Raw genomic sequence first — 14,014 nt, 5'->3', positions numbered from 1 at the left:
AGATATGTTATTGCTGTCTTTGTTGTCACCTTAAATGATTGTAGAAATAGAAAGGCTGGTTCTTCAATTGCTTTCCTAACAGGCAATCCCCGAAGTGGTGAATACTAGATCATATCTTTTCTCAATAAGTATTTCCTTTTGCTTATCTTTGGACCAAAATATATTTCATGAATGAACAAACAAAATGTCATAAGAGAAGCCTTTGATTTTATAGTAGCTGACTGCATTTTGTCCGTGACATTGTACGTTACTGGGTGCACAGTATTTTCTACTGTTTGGATAAGTTTGAGGTATAGAGTTAGTAACTCTCGGTCTTCATGGATTAGAGGCAGACCTCAATGAGAGTTGGGTTCGTTCTCAGGCACTTGCAAATATGGAGTTTTTTGAGCATCCCAGTGACATTTCTGGACGGGTGAGGGTGAGAAGGATCCTGATACTGCCTTGAAAGAAAAACATTATTACTTTTCACTGTCATTTGCTGATCTGAAAGCCATGGAAAAGTTGGAACCTTAATATTGTCTCGTCCTCTCCCTTGTGATGCCCCGCATGGGTGAAAGCAGGTTCTCCTCCCATTTGTTTCTTCTTGTGTTCACCTGGTCTGTGATACCACCTGTCTTTCCCATTGGGGCACGGACCCTCTCAAAGACGTATTCTTCTTTCCTTTATAATATGGAGACCTCTGTGGCTTCCCATTGTCTGTACTCTATAGAGTGTGGCCTACAAGGCCCTTTCCAGGCTGGCTCAGCTGTTTGACCAGCCTTACCTTCTGCTGCTGTCTACCTAACATACTCTAATCCAGCCAGTTGGGATGCTTTGCTGACTGGTGAATGCACCAGATTCTTTATAGTTTGCATGTGCCTTTGTTCATACAAGCCTGACTGTTGACTACTCTCCTCATATAACATACCCGTCCACTTTGGGAATATCTGTCACCTGCCAAGGCCCTGACTGGTTCTTTTATCTAAACACCAGGCAGAAATAGAAACTTGTTCCTGTTTACTCCCATGTATTTTTTCCACACTGCACATTGCATCTCTACACTGTAGTGTGGTTGGTTACATTTATCATCTCCAGTGGATGGGGAATTCCCCATGTCTCACTCATCTTCTGTACTTGACTTGGAACTGTTGTGGGATGATAGCTTTGAAATCAAGAGATCTAGGTTGGAATCTCAACTCTGCTACTTACTAGCTGTGTGACCTTGGGTGAGCTAATTTGCTTTTCTTTGCTTCTGTAATTGCCTTTGTACAATGGGGTAAGAGTAGCTATGCAAAATACCCAATATCATGCCTAGGATATTTTAGGTTGCAAATATATTTGTGGAGATGAAGTGAATGTATTCTTTGATGAGAGGAATTTTCCTTCTGAAACTTACAGACCACAGCACCCTTTCTCCATCATTCTTATGACTTCCATGTAAACTCAAGAGCTTCAAGATCTGATGTTATGCAGGAAGTTACCCTGACAACCCCAGTCTGCTGACCTCCTGTAACATCAACTCACTGTGACAATAAAGAAATGGAACCATTATTGCCTGGAATTGTTAATATTTGCATAATGTTTGTATAATTTATCTTCTCATCTAGATTGGAAGCATCTTAGGCGTAGGACCTATGTATCTTTTTATACCATGACATCTCTTCTGTTCCATCAAGATGTTTTATAAGATAGATGATTGGCTGTTATCTTTATTAATTTAATTTTTGCTTGAAATGGGCTTTATCTCTGTAGTTGATGTGGTGATGGTATTAGGACCATTACAGGAGATGGTACACACAAAGATGCCCCCCATGCCCACCCCCACATCTTCTCCTGCACTGTTCCTTGTGAATTTTTCTCATGCATAGCTGGTAAGAGAAGTGCCGCTGAATCCCAATGAGGCCTCTGCTACACATATATAGAAAAATGATGAAAATCCCCCTGGGGCACAGCTCATAGAATAAACATGATCACTGTAATGTGCATTGTTGTTTCTTTACAGGCTGGGTGTGTGTGTGTGTGTGTGTGTGTGTGTGTGTGTGCATATGAAGCTTGTGCTTGTGAGAGTGATCAAACCACGTTAAACAAAACATCAGAGGAAGGTGTGAGAAGCACACTCGTACATCTAAAAATCTGGACCCTGCAGTCCTGGTTTGTGCTGTTACAGAGTGAAATTTGTCACTATCTTTTGCTCTTTGTCAGGCTGAGCTGCAGAAGCTGAGACAACAAGCCCTGGAGACCAAACACTTCATCGAACTGCAGGAAGCCGAAGAGAGGAAACTCTTGCGAATTATTACCGAGGCTGATGGGGAGAGGCTGAGACTGAAGAAGGAGTTAGACCAGGTAGGATCATCTCCTCACCAGACCCACAGGCCTCGTCAGCAGACACAACTGCTTGATCCAACTCTTCAAAATCCTCATTCTTCTCCAAGCTCTTCCATTCAGTTTATTGGAAGAACAACAGCAGAGGCTCATCTTCTGTTGCTTAATTATGAAATATTTATTTATTCAAGTCACATCTATGAGTAGTTACTATGTATCAGTCATTCCTCTAGTCATTGGGGATATATTGACCAATAAGAACATAAGACACCTATTCTCAGGGAGCTTACATTCTAATATAATTGCAATTAATAATTACATAATTTGGGGGTTAGAAATGTATATGCTTTCAGAGATCTGCCAGGTTAAAAAGAAAGAAGTGGCCAGTGTAAGGAATAATGGAACTTGGCAAGAGCTAGTCCACTGTAAGTCATTCAAATTTAAGCGTTTATAAAATAAGGAGCTGGAAAAAAACCAACCAAACACCCATGGGCCAAGGACTACTGGATTATTATTACTATGGATTATTTGTTGTACTCTTTCTCTTTCTAACAAGACTGGGAACCCTCGCGGGAGGAGTGCAGTGTTGACTGTCCAGCAGGTCATTTCCAGTGTCCCACCCACTGAGTACCTAGTACAAGTGGGCAGAGGTTGCATATTCATCGACTGAATGAATGCTGCTGCTATAATGAAAAGTGAGACGTTCTGCCCCCTGGTGGCCATGTCCTTCCCTACCTTTCTAGGTCATCGGCGAGAGAGATATCCTCGGGTCACAGCTTATTCGGCGCAATGATGAGTTGGCTCTGCTCTATGAGAAGGTCCAGATCCAACAGTCCGTGCTGAACAAAGGCGAGAGCCAGTACAACCAGAGGTTGGAGGACATGAGAATCCTCAAGCTGGAGATCAAGAAGCTTCGCCGGGAAAAGGGGATTCTTGCCAAGAGCGTGGCTAATGTTAACGAACTCAGGTAATGGGAGACCTCTCTGAACTGAGGACACAGCAGTCTGTGGGGGACTCCTGAAATGATCTTGCCTTCCTTTGGGTGATCGTTGAGGTCTTTATCAAGTTGTATAAAATAATATTTTATAGGTTGAAATTAAGAGCAAATAATAAGAACAACTTCTCTATAATCTAGAATCCACATCATTCCCGTTCAGTGTCACAAAAGAAGTGAATGAGGTCCCTTTCAGGGGAATATAAGTGACTGCAAAAAAGACTTTTTAAAAACTTCATTCTGGATTTAAAACAAGAAATTTCAAGTCAGATCACAAATACAAACGAGTTATAAAACAGAAAAAAATATTTCCCCCAGCGAGTTCCTTAGACTTTCTTTAATAAGGTAGTACGCAGGAGATGGAGCATCAATATTTAAATTTAATCCTGGTAACATTTGCACATTTTCCCCCTTGGGATTATATCCAGAATGAAAAGAGAGGGAAGGTTTAATTTGATCACTACTATTTGAAAACTGTTTCCTTAGATGGCAGCCATATTTTGTATCTCACTCTTGATTTATCATCTGCAGCTTTCACTTGAGCTTAGTGTGCCTTCCTCTTGCTTTAAGATCTTTAGGTCTTCCATTATACAAGACGTGCTTTCCCTTTGGGAAAACATCACCATGTTTTATATAGGCAATCGCAAGAACCAAATGAGAGGTTTGGCGTTGTCTCAGTAACTATCCTTCTTCCCTGCAGACTCGCAGATGAACAACATCCTTGACAACCTTGGGACAAGGGCACAGTGCAGAGTACCTGCTTAAATCCATCACATTAGAAAATAGTTTTGATATTTAAATGTAGCGAATACGTGCAGGAATAACACATATAATAATAGCAAAAGACATTGCCGTGACCAAAGAGGAATCAATACTCTTTTTTTTTTCTAAGAGTTTCTAGTATTTCAGATGATAAAAGTAATACAGACTTATTGCAGAAAATGTGGGAAATGCAGAAAAAAAATAGAAAGAAGGGATTAGAAAAATTACTCGTAAGTTTACTACCCAAAGACACATACCATCATTGGCATTTTGGAGACAAATGGATTCCTTCTAAGTAGCTATTGAATGATCTCCAGGACCATTAATAACCTTGCCAGCCATGAGTTATTTTTATTACATACACAAAGGGCCAAATTCTACCCATTCCTAGTCAGTGTTGCTGGTTCGTTGATAATAGAGTTTATTTTTCTTTTCCATGGGAAGACAACTTAATAAAGATATCGGAGGCAAGCAGGCATGAATTCCAGTCTCAACTTTGTTACCTACAAGCTGTGTGACCTTAGGAAATTACTTAACTTCTCTGAGCGTCAGACTTGTAGTTAAAATTAACCAGGAAGACAACTGTAATGTGCCTCCCACAGTGTCTAGTACAAGATAGGCCATCATAACGTTAGCTAATGCTTTCACCCTCCTCTTCTGATGACACTCTGGAAAATAGAAGTGTTAAAAATATGCTTTTAATTCTAAGCAGCTCGTTCTGAGCTCCCTGTTGAGTGAATAGCATGCGGTTAATTCTAATGGTTTGTCTTGCTAATGAGGGGAAGTTGTATTATTGGTTTAAATGAAGCAATTAAGTAAAAGAAATGGTTTAGTATTGGTAATCTGTACACCCGCAGCAGACAGATGATAATTCCTTCCTGCCCATCCTTGCTGCCCTCATCAATGCCAGTGGTTGGTTCTTCTCCATGCCCCAATGAAGAGTCTTGTTCAGTAGGGTGGGAGCCAGCTCACGGGGTATTGAGGATGACTGCAGCTCATTACCTACTTACCTAGAGATTCCCGCAGATTTTAGAAGTATGTCTGAGCCAGAGCTAGTTCTTCGGGACTTTTTCAGCCATCTGCATAGCTGCGGAACATGTGTTTCTCAATCCTGGCTGTGCATTAGAAATGACCACTAAGACTTGAAAACCTACGGGATCCAAGCCGCAGGCAAGACCGATGAGAGCGGAATCTCTCTGGGGATCAATGCCAGGCAGAGGCATGTTTCCAAAGCTGCCAGAGTGATTCCAGGGGACAGTCAGGGTGGTGATGCCCTGCCCTAATTGGTGTCAGGTTGTCACCTGAGCCTCAGTCTCCTGCATCCAGGTGCCACACCTTGTGGTGGGATGTAGGTTGTCCTTTTGTTGCTACTGTAGAGACATTTAGAAACCTTAAAAAGTATACTGAAATCCTTATAATTCCTTATAACACCTCCTCCCTGTTCTTTCCATATACTTCTAAATGCTTTGGGTCTCCAGAGTTCTGATTCTGAAGTTCTGACTCTATTTTTCCCCCCTTAAAACTAAGGCTGAAGTTTGAGCTCTGCCAAAATTGGTATCATCTGTGTCTGGCTCAGATTAGGAGGTTGGTCTCAGTGTTCCCAGAAGTCTCCTTAATTGCAGCTTTTTACATAAGATGTAGCGTGTGTATAAAACCACATAAAGATGTGATAGTTCAAATGGGTGGAGAGTTCCTTTGCGAAAGGAACTGTGTCTTGTTCAGGCAGGAGCTGTTTCACATGCAGAGAGAATTCCTGAAGGAGAGGACACGCTGCAGAGCCCTGGAGGAGGAGCTGGAGAATCCCATGAACGAGCACAGGTGGCGGAAGCTCGAGGTGAGCCCTGGCGGAGTCGCCCCGCACCCCGAACCTCTTCTACCCCACGTGGCTTCCCGCCTAATGCACAGTGAGAAGCCTGGTTTTATGTAATGCTTTGCAAGTTGTTCCCTAAAATGTAAGGCTGGATCAAATGTAAATTTAGTTCCCAGAACCAGATGGTTCATTTGGCGGGTTTGTTTAAAACGTCTTGGATGAAATCCTTTCGACCTACAGCAGACCTAGTGGAAGCTGTGAACTGGCCTCACCAGTTGACATTTGCTTTTCTCTTTTAGGTAGTTTTTGCTCAAGCAGCTATCGTGCAGCTGGCTGCCTGTTAGTCTTGGATAGTTAATTGCCTCTACAGTAGTTACTCTGGCCACCAGCATCTTCAACTGGTCTTTGCATCTTTTTATTTTATGCAGGAAATATGGCTCTTATGAACTAACCCTCTTTTTGAAGGACAAGCATTGTGTTAACCAAACCCTTTCTCTTAGGATTTTGGGAACACAAAGTCCCATTGGTAGATGATGGATAATAGAGGCATACCTTGTTTTATTGTGCTTCCTAATGCTTTTTTTAAAAAAAAAACAAATTGAAGGCAAGATCCTCCACCAGCAAAAAAAGATCATGCTTGTTTTATTTGCAATACACTGTATTACGGTGGTCTGGAACCAAATACACAGTATCTCTGGGGTATGCCTGGAAACCTCCCATTTTATGGTATGACTTCCTGACAGACATTACCACCAGCACTGCAGATAATGGTCAAAGCCCATCTCTGCTTATTCAAGGAAAAAGTGGCCATCTCCTCTGGTTGTACTCAGCAATTGGAGCACCAGTTGGGGCTTCAACAAATGAATAATTAGGATGTGGGGAGTGTATGTGTTTTAAGAAAAAGCAGGGCAAGTGTGAAAAACAACCAAGTAGGTTTTTGTTTTTCATTTTTATGTTTTCCTTTTGTTGAAGAAAGCATTAAGGATAATGCATTGAAGTTGCATAAACACAAGGGCTGGATTTGAACAACATCCAGTCTTGCGAAGTGAATGTGTATGCCAAAGCTAGTCCCTGCGTAGGGAGATCACTCTGGCACTCCGTAGCATTTCTTAAGCAAAGTCAGAGTTAATGGAATATCTTTCCACTCTTTTGGACCCTTTTTTATTCCTCTTCAAATGCCAGGAGTGATGTTGTTTACTAAACTAACAATAATACGGATGTCTGGGGAAGTGGAGCTGAAGATTTTAAATCCATTTACAGTCACATTAGTTTATTTCATGTGTTTTCGAGGAGGTCTTTAACATTTTTTATTCCATGTCAATTTCTATTTAAAAATTAGAAAATAGAGATTCTGGGAGGCAGTTGAAAATATTTAGCTGCTTGGTTAATTCAAAATGTCAATACAGTTGAAAGTGAAGCTTTGGCTTAAAGTCTAGAGGGGAGAATATTAATTTATAAGCGTAGATCTTGTTTGAATTGTACACTGATAGTTTATGAAGGTGCACTGTAAAGCCAGTAGCTGCGGCCACCATCACAGCCGCCTGACTCTTGCAGGTTCACATTTGATCCGGACAGACGGTAAAGAAACTGCAGAGCCAAAAACTAGTGGCCCATTTTCCCTTAATCCTAGCTCACACCCGGCAAGTGAGTAAATACAACAGGAAAACACTTCCCTTTCCATTCTGGGCTCCCAAAGCCACTGACTCTTCTGAGTTTTCCTAGAATCAAAGGCTCCCACCTCTGTTTGCCTCCATTTTGGCTTCCTCCTCTCCTCCACGTGGCCTCTCTCTCTCCCCTGGAACAATGTGGTCTCCCTGCCCTGCCACAGCACGGGCTCCTCCTCTCTATAAGAACGTGGCCACTCTCTCTCCAAATGACCTCCTACCTCCTCCTTTTAAAACTTTTCGTTGTGAAAGCCCTCTCCCAACACACATTAGCATAACCAAGCCTCTTCCCAAGCAAGAAAGGCCAATTAGCTGTATCATGTGAGAGCAGCGGCCATCTTTAACAGAGTGAGCAAAAAATAACTTTTCTGCCCAAAATGCTTCAAAGCTTTATGGATTGATATAAGGCCAGTAGACACGGCCACCATTATAGCCTCCTGGCCCATGCAGGTTCGAATTTGATTCGGACAGATGGTAATGAAACAATGGAGCCAAGAACTGGTGGGCCATTAGCTTTAATCCTAGCTTGCACCTGGCGGGCAAGAAATACACACAGTGGGAAAACACTTCCCTTTCCATTCAGGGCTCCCAAAGCCACTGACTTATCCAAGTTTCCTAGAATCAAAGGTTTCTACCTCATCAGGCTTATTCACTTCTGTTCCCCATCTCCTTCTCTCTGCACAAACTCTGCACAAACTGGCTTCTCCTTCAGCACTCTGCCATCATGGCCGCCTCTCTCTTCCACGTGGCCTTTCTCTGCTCTCTTCCAGCATAGGCTCCTCTGCCCCATTTTATAGTGTAGAAATCAAAACCTTTAATCCAATATACAAACGAGGAAGTCTCTGATACAAAGTCACTTATCTGAGGCATAATGGGATTCCTCATGAGAGTGCACCACCCTACATCAAGCAACAGTCAAGGGTAGGGGTCCCCAAACTACGGCCCGCGGGCCACATGCGGCCCCCTGAGGCCATTTATCCGGCCCCCGTCCCACTTCCGGAAGGGACACCTCTTTCATTGGTGGTCAGTGAGAGGAGCATAGTTCCCATCGAAATACTGGTCAGTTTGTTGATTTAAATTTACTTGTTCTTTATTTTAAATATTGTATTTGTTCCCGTTTTGTTTTTTTACTTTAAAATAAGATATGTGCAGTGTGCATAGGGATTTGTTCATAGTTTTTTTTATAGTCCGGCCCTCCAACGGTCTGAGGGACAGTGAACTGGCCCCCTGTGTAAAAAGTTTGGGGACCCCTGGTCAAGGGTGTGGGGAAAAGCTTAGTTTTGAAAAGATCTTAGTATTAAAAGGGTGGGAAAGGCTTAGTCTTAAAACTAAGCCTTAGGCTACAACGACCCTGCCTGCCCACAGCCTGTCCCCCCACACCCAATGCAAACCATAAGCAAGCAAACATATACATCATATTTACAAACTTATTTGACCAACAGTTGATAACACCATTTTCAAGCTAAAGGCCATGGTCATATTCTGTTGTCAATTATTAGCAGAAGTTCACATCCTAGAAACCTTCCCCATCATAGACTGTAATGAATCTTCTTGTTACCAGTATCCAAGGAGAATCCTGAAGCTGAATGAATTAGGGAACCCTGTCTCATTCCTATAGAAACAGGGGTAAAGGTAGGGGAAATCTCAAAACATAGTGATTAGAGCCTGGCATATCTATCTGGCCTTGAATCCAGCTCTGACCCTGACTTGTGTGGGTTAATAACTTAATCCTCTGAGCCTCAGTTGTCCTATCTGTAAAAGGCGATGGCTAATGTTGTCTCAGGGCTGTTGTGTGGCTAAAATTGAATCATGTATGAAAAGCACTTAGCATGGTGCCTGTATAGTGGCAAAGAACCACATATTATGCACAATAGCTATTATTATTGCTATTGTTATTAGTAGTATTATTTCTCTTGGTGCAATAAACATTTACTTTCCATTTTTTGGCTAACCAGAGCTAATAGAGAAGACATTAGCCAAACATCAATCTATTTTGATGACCATCTCATCTGTTATGAAAATTTTTTTGTGTGTGTGGTTCTAAATCTCGCTGTGTTGGGTCTACAGGTGTGCAGTAGATATTGATAAAACAATAAACCCTGGGCTTGCCTGGTCAAAGCACATATGGGAGTTGATGATTCCTGCTCCTCCACCCTTCTCTCTGTCTCTCTCTGTCTCTCTCTGTCTCTCTCTCTCTCTCTCTCTCTCTCCTGCCATCTCTCTAAAATGAATAAAAAAAAATAAAAAAAAAACCAAAACAATGATTTTTTTGCATAGAGACCTCAGTGCTTTGCTTTGAAATTGATGGTGTCTCAGTTGCTTTATTTTGTTCTGCTTGAACAGGCCAGTGACCCCAGTACTCATGAGCTGATACAGAAAATTCACTCCCTGCAGAAGCGTCTCATCAGCAAGACAGAAGAGGTGGTTGAGAAAGAGCTGCTCCTTCAGGTAAGGCTTTCATTTTCCGTACAAGCATGTTTTCTTAGTACCACCATCTCCGGGACTGTGTTTTAGAATGTTCTGTGGCAGTGTTGCATGTCCCATTTTTAACTGTAGATGGCAACAGTGACTCACACACAGAGAACAAACAACCTGATTAATGGGTCCCTTATGCTGCCATTACTGATATTTGAAGAATTCTGGAGAATAAGTTCAAGGCTAGAGTCACTACATTGGGTAATGTGGCTTCCCTCCACCCCAACTTCCCTGCAGTTCTGTTTGTTAGATTCTTTTAAATACTTTTCTTCATATCTTTACATAATGTTCAATGCCATGATTTTGAGTTTGAAAATTAGCTTTCACATAAAGCACAATATGTCCCCATGAAGACTTGTGAGTGAAATGGAAGGAGATTTCTTTGTGAGGATTTGATGCAGTAAGTTATTCTGCAGCCATCAGGAATGGTGCCATTGTTTTGGGCCTTATCTTTGCAAGTACCCCTTGTCACCACCATCATCACCATTATCATCATCATGCCAGATACTGTGCTGGTGGCTTTACTTACCTTGTCTCGATACCTCTTGGTAGATCAGGAGAGTAGGTGTCGTCCCCCCGTCAGTGGATGAAGAAATTGGGTCCTGGGAGTGTAGTGTGGAAAAGAATGCAAGCTCTGGTGTTAGAGTCCAGGGTTGGAATCTTGCATCTGCCAGTTTGTAGCTGTGTGAGGTTAGCTTCTCTGCACCTGAGGGTCCTAGTCTGTAGTATGGGATCACAATTGATGTGAAAAGGGATGTTGTGAAGATTGAAACAGCTTAGCGTTATGCTTGGCACATAGTAAGTGCCTAATAAATATTAGCAATTATCCTTTTTATTTCTAATTCCAAAGCACATCATCTTAACCACTGAATTACCGTAAGTAAGACTAGGAAATTCTGTGTATGAGGGAGGGCATTTTCCTGTTCTCTTTACATTCTACCTTAAAAAAGACATTTTCCCTGAAGTTGGGATATAGTAAGTAGCTTTCCAGAGCATCACTATGTGGAGTGGCCGACAGGGACGCTCCTCTTCTCTTATAGATGAACATGGTAGTCAGGAGGACAAACTTCAGAGTCAGATCTGTTCTTGAATCAGATCCAATTCTTTTATATTTCATGACTTGGTGAGAATTACATAAATTCTCCAAGCCTCATTTACTCCATCTGTGAAATGGGATAATAATACTCAGTTGCATGATGGGAGGAAGGTACTCCCATCAGAGCATGTGACTGAGAGTTCCTGTGGTAAGAATAAGCAGCTAGTGCACGGGCACTGGGGTCTGGGAGTCCAGGGATTGAGCTGTGATTCCACCATGGCCAGCCGCAGGTCACATGCCCAGGGCCCTGCAGCTGTAAATGGCAGAGTGGGGACTCAAACTAGGCAGTCAGTTCCAGAGCCCACGCTTTCTACCGCCTCATCGCCCTGCCTCTCCAGCTACTGTCACCTTGTTAGTTTTCAAAAGAATCAGGTTTTGTGTTTTGTCAAACCTCTCTGTGGTCAAGTTTATTTCATATTTCCTTGACTACTCTAACTTTACCATTTTCTTCCTTCTGTATAATTTGGGTTTATTCTATTTTTTCCCCTACTTTCTTTAGATTGATGTTCAGCTCGTTAATGTTCAATTCACCTAATATAAGCATTTACAGCTATAAAATGTCCTTTAGATAATTTCTCTAGTTCTTTCCCATATGTTTTGAAAGGTGGTATTTTCATTTTGTTCCAGATATTTTCTATTTTCAGAATTATTTCTCTTTTGAGTAAGTCTTAATAATATTTATTGTTTATCCTATGGTAATTAAAAAAAAACCTTTAAATTTCCAAATATATATGTTTTTGTTATTTTTTATTATTGATTTCTCACTTTCTTGCATTGTGGTCTGTATTATATTGATTAACTGGAATTTGTTGAGTCTTGCTTTGTGATCAACTAAGGGAACAGCTTTTATAACTGATGCCCGTGTGCTTGAAAAGGATATGTACTCTAAATGTTCAAGATTCAGGAGCCTATATGATGCCCGTCCGATCAACCTTGCTAATCATAGTGTCCAAATCTGTATCTTTCCTAATTGTTTATGTCTTCCTAATCACTAAAAAAATGTTTGGAGATTTGTCTGTTTCTCCTTATAGTTCTGTCATTGTTTTTTTCTCTAAGTACATATTAAGTTATGTTCATAAGATGAGTGAAAGGTATGTATGATTTTTATTTTTTTTGTATTTTTCTGAAGTTGAAAACGGGGAGGCAGTCAGACAGACTCCCGCATGTGCCTGACCGGGATCCACCCGGCATGCCCACCAGGGGGTGATGCTCTGCCCATCTAGGGTGTTGCTCTGCCGCAATCAGAGCCATTCTAGCACCTGAGGCAGAGGCCACAGAGCCATCCTCAGCGCCTGGGCAAACTTTGCTCCAATGGAGCCTTGGCTGTGGGAGGGGAAGAGAGAGACAGAGAGGAAGGAGAGGGGGAGGAGTGGAGAAGCAGATGAGTGCTTCTCCTGTGTGCCCTGGCTGGAATTCGAACCCGGGACTCCCGCACGCCAGGCTGATGCTCTACTACTGAACTAACTGGCCAGGGCTGTATGATTTTTCATTTCTTCCTGGTGAATGTTTCCATTAATATTATACAAGAACCCTCCTTAATTCTTAATTCTTACAAAATTGCTGGATATTAATATAGCCCCAGGTGTTTTAAACATAATTTTTCTATAATTTTATTTTTAAATTTTTGGTGTCCTTATATTTTAGGCAAGTCTCTTATAATTAAAAAAAATGTAATCTGATATATCTGTGGTTTGTCTGGTATGTTTAGTCTTTATATTTATTGATAATTTAAGGTTTATTTTTATCTTCTTATTTTCTATTACTTAACCTGATTTTTAGTGCAGGAGTCTGTTACTGCTTTTTATTAGATTGAGTTTTTTTTAATAGCCTTTTTTTTCCCTTTCACCTGTCACATCTTTCTCCTCACTACTCTCTATTCCTGATTTATTTTCTTCTGAATAGTTACCATCACTCACTATCATTCATTCATTCATTCATTCGTTCGTTCATTCGTTCATTCATTCTCCTACCCTCACTCATGGATTTCCTTAAAAATTTAACATGTATAGTTAACATCAAGTCTAAACAAAACTAAAGTTGATCAATGTCTCTATAATTCTTACAAACAACATGAGGACTCCAGATAACAAGAAAGAGCAAAGTGAACTTTGCACATCACGATTATAAATGGCACCTAAGAGGGGTCTCAGAGTTAGAGGCAAAAGGGAGTGGTGGGGACTGTAGCACTCTCCTTCTGGTACTCTTATTAAATGTATGTTGGATTTTCTCATTCTTTCTTCCTTATTTTCTGACCTCACTGATATTTTTTTCTCTTTATCTCTTGTGTTACATTTTTCTCAGCTTTATCATCTTGTTCACTAAATCTTTCTTTAGGTGTATTTATCTGTTAATAGTGAATACACCAGATTTTATTTTCAATAATTTTATTTTAATTTTCTGGAGATCTTTTTTACGAATCTTTGTTGATTGTGTCTTGAGCTAACGTTTTGTTCCTTCCTTTATGTCCTCAATTAATTTAAATATTTTATTGTTTTTATCTGATTGTTCTGTTATTTAAAGGTCTTGGCAGTCTTTCTTATTGTTTATTGCAATAGCTGATTTTTATTTGTGATGGACCTTTTTTTTGGGAATGTTATGATTTTATGTAGTGAGCTCATTTTCAGAATGGCCTTATGTATGGGACTTGGAATGGTCCAGGTTAAGGGTATGTCTTTTCATTTGTTTCTGCTTGGTGTCTAGGAGATATCTCTTGCTCAGGATAATTTTTTAGGTTAAGTTCTCACTTTGGGGCTTCCTGGATCACTTAATAAATGTATTTATATATTAGAACCCCATACTCTTTCTTTTTTTGACAGAGAGAGAGAGAGAGAGTCAGAGAGAGGGACAGACAGACAGGAAGGGAGAGAGATGAGAAGCATCAATTCTTTATTGCAGCTTCTTAGTTGTTCAGT

General features: G+C 40.9%; 1 protein-coding gene across 2 annotated transcripts in view; it reads left to right on the top strand.

Moving 5' to 3' along the window:
* CFAP58 (cilia and flagella associated protein 58) overlaps positions 1-14,014 on the top strand; it is a 120,077-nt gene that overhangs the window by 56,714 nt on the left and 49,349 nt on the right. For both annotated transcript variants that reach the window (XM_066355077.1, XM_066355079.1), the window contains exons 12-15: positions 2,182-2,322; positions 3,045-3,268; positions 5,780-5,891; positions 9,875-9,979. In XM_066355077.1, coding sequence (XP_066211174.1) covers positions 2,182-2,322; positions 3,045-3,268; positions 5,780-5,891; positions 9,875-9,979 — 582 coding nt within the window. The remainder of the gene's footprint in view (positions 1-2,181; positions 2,323-3,044; positions 3,269-5,779; positions 5,892-9,874; positions 9,980-14,014) is intronic.

This window comes from Saccopteryx leptura, chromosome 13, assembly GCF_036850995.1.
Source record: "Saccopteryx leptura isolate mSacLep1 chromosome 13, mSacLep1_pri_phased_curated, whole genome shotgun sequence".
NCBI classification, from domain to species: Eukaryota; Metazoa; Chordata; class Mammalia; order Chiroptera; family Emballonuridae; genus Saccopteryx; species Saccopteryx leptura.
Note: the sequence above shows the minus strand (reverse complement) of the source record. Positions and strands in the feature narration are given on the sequence as shown.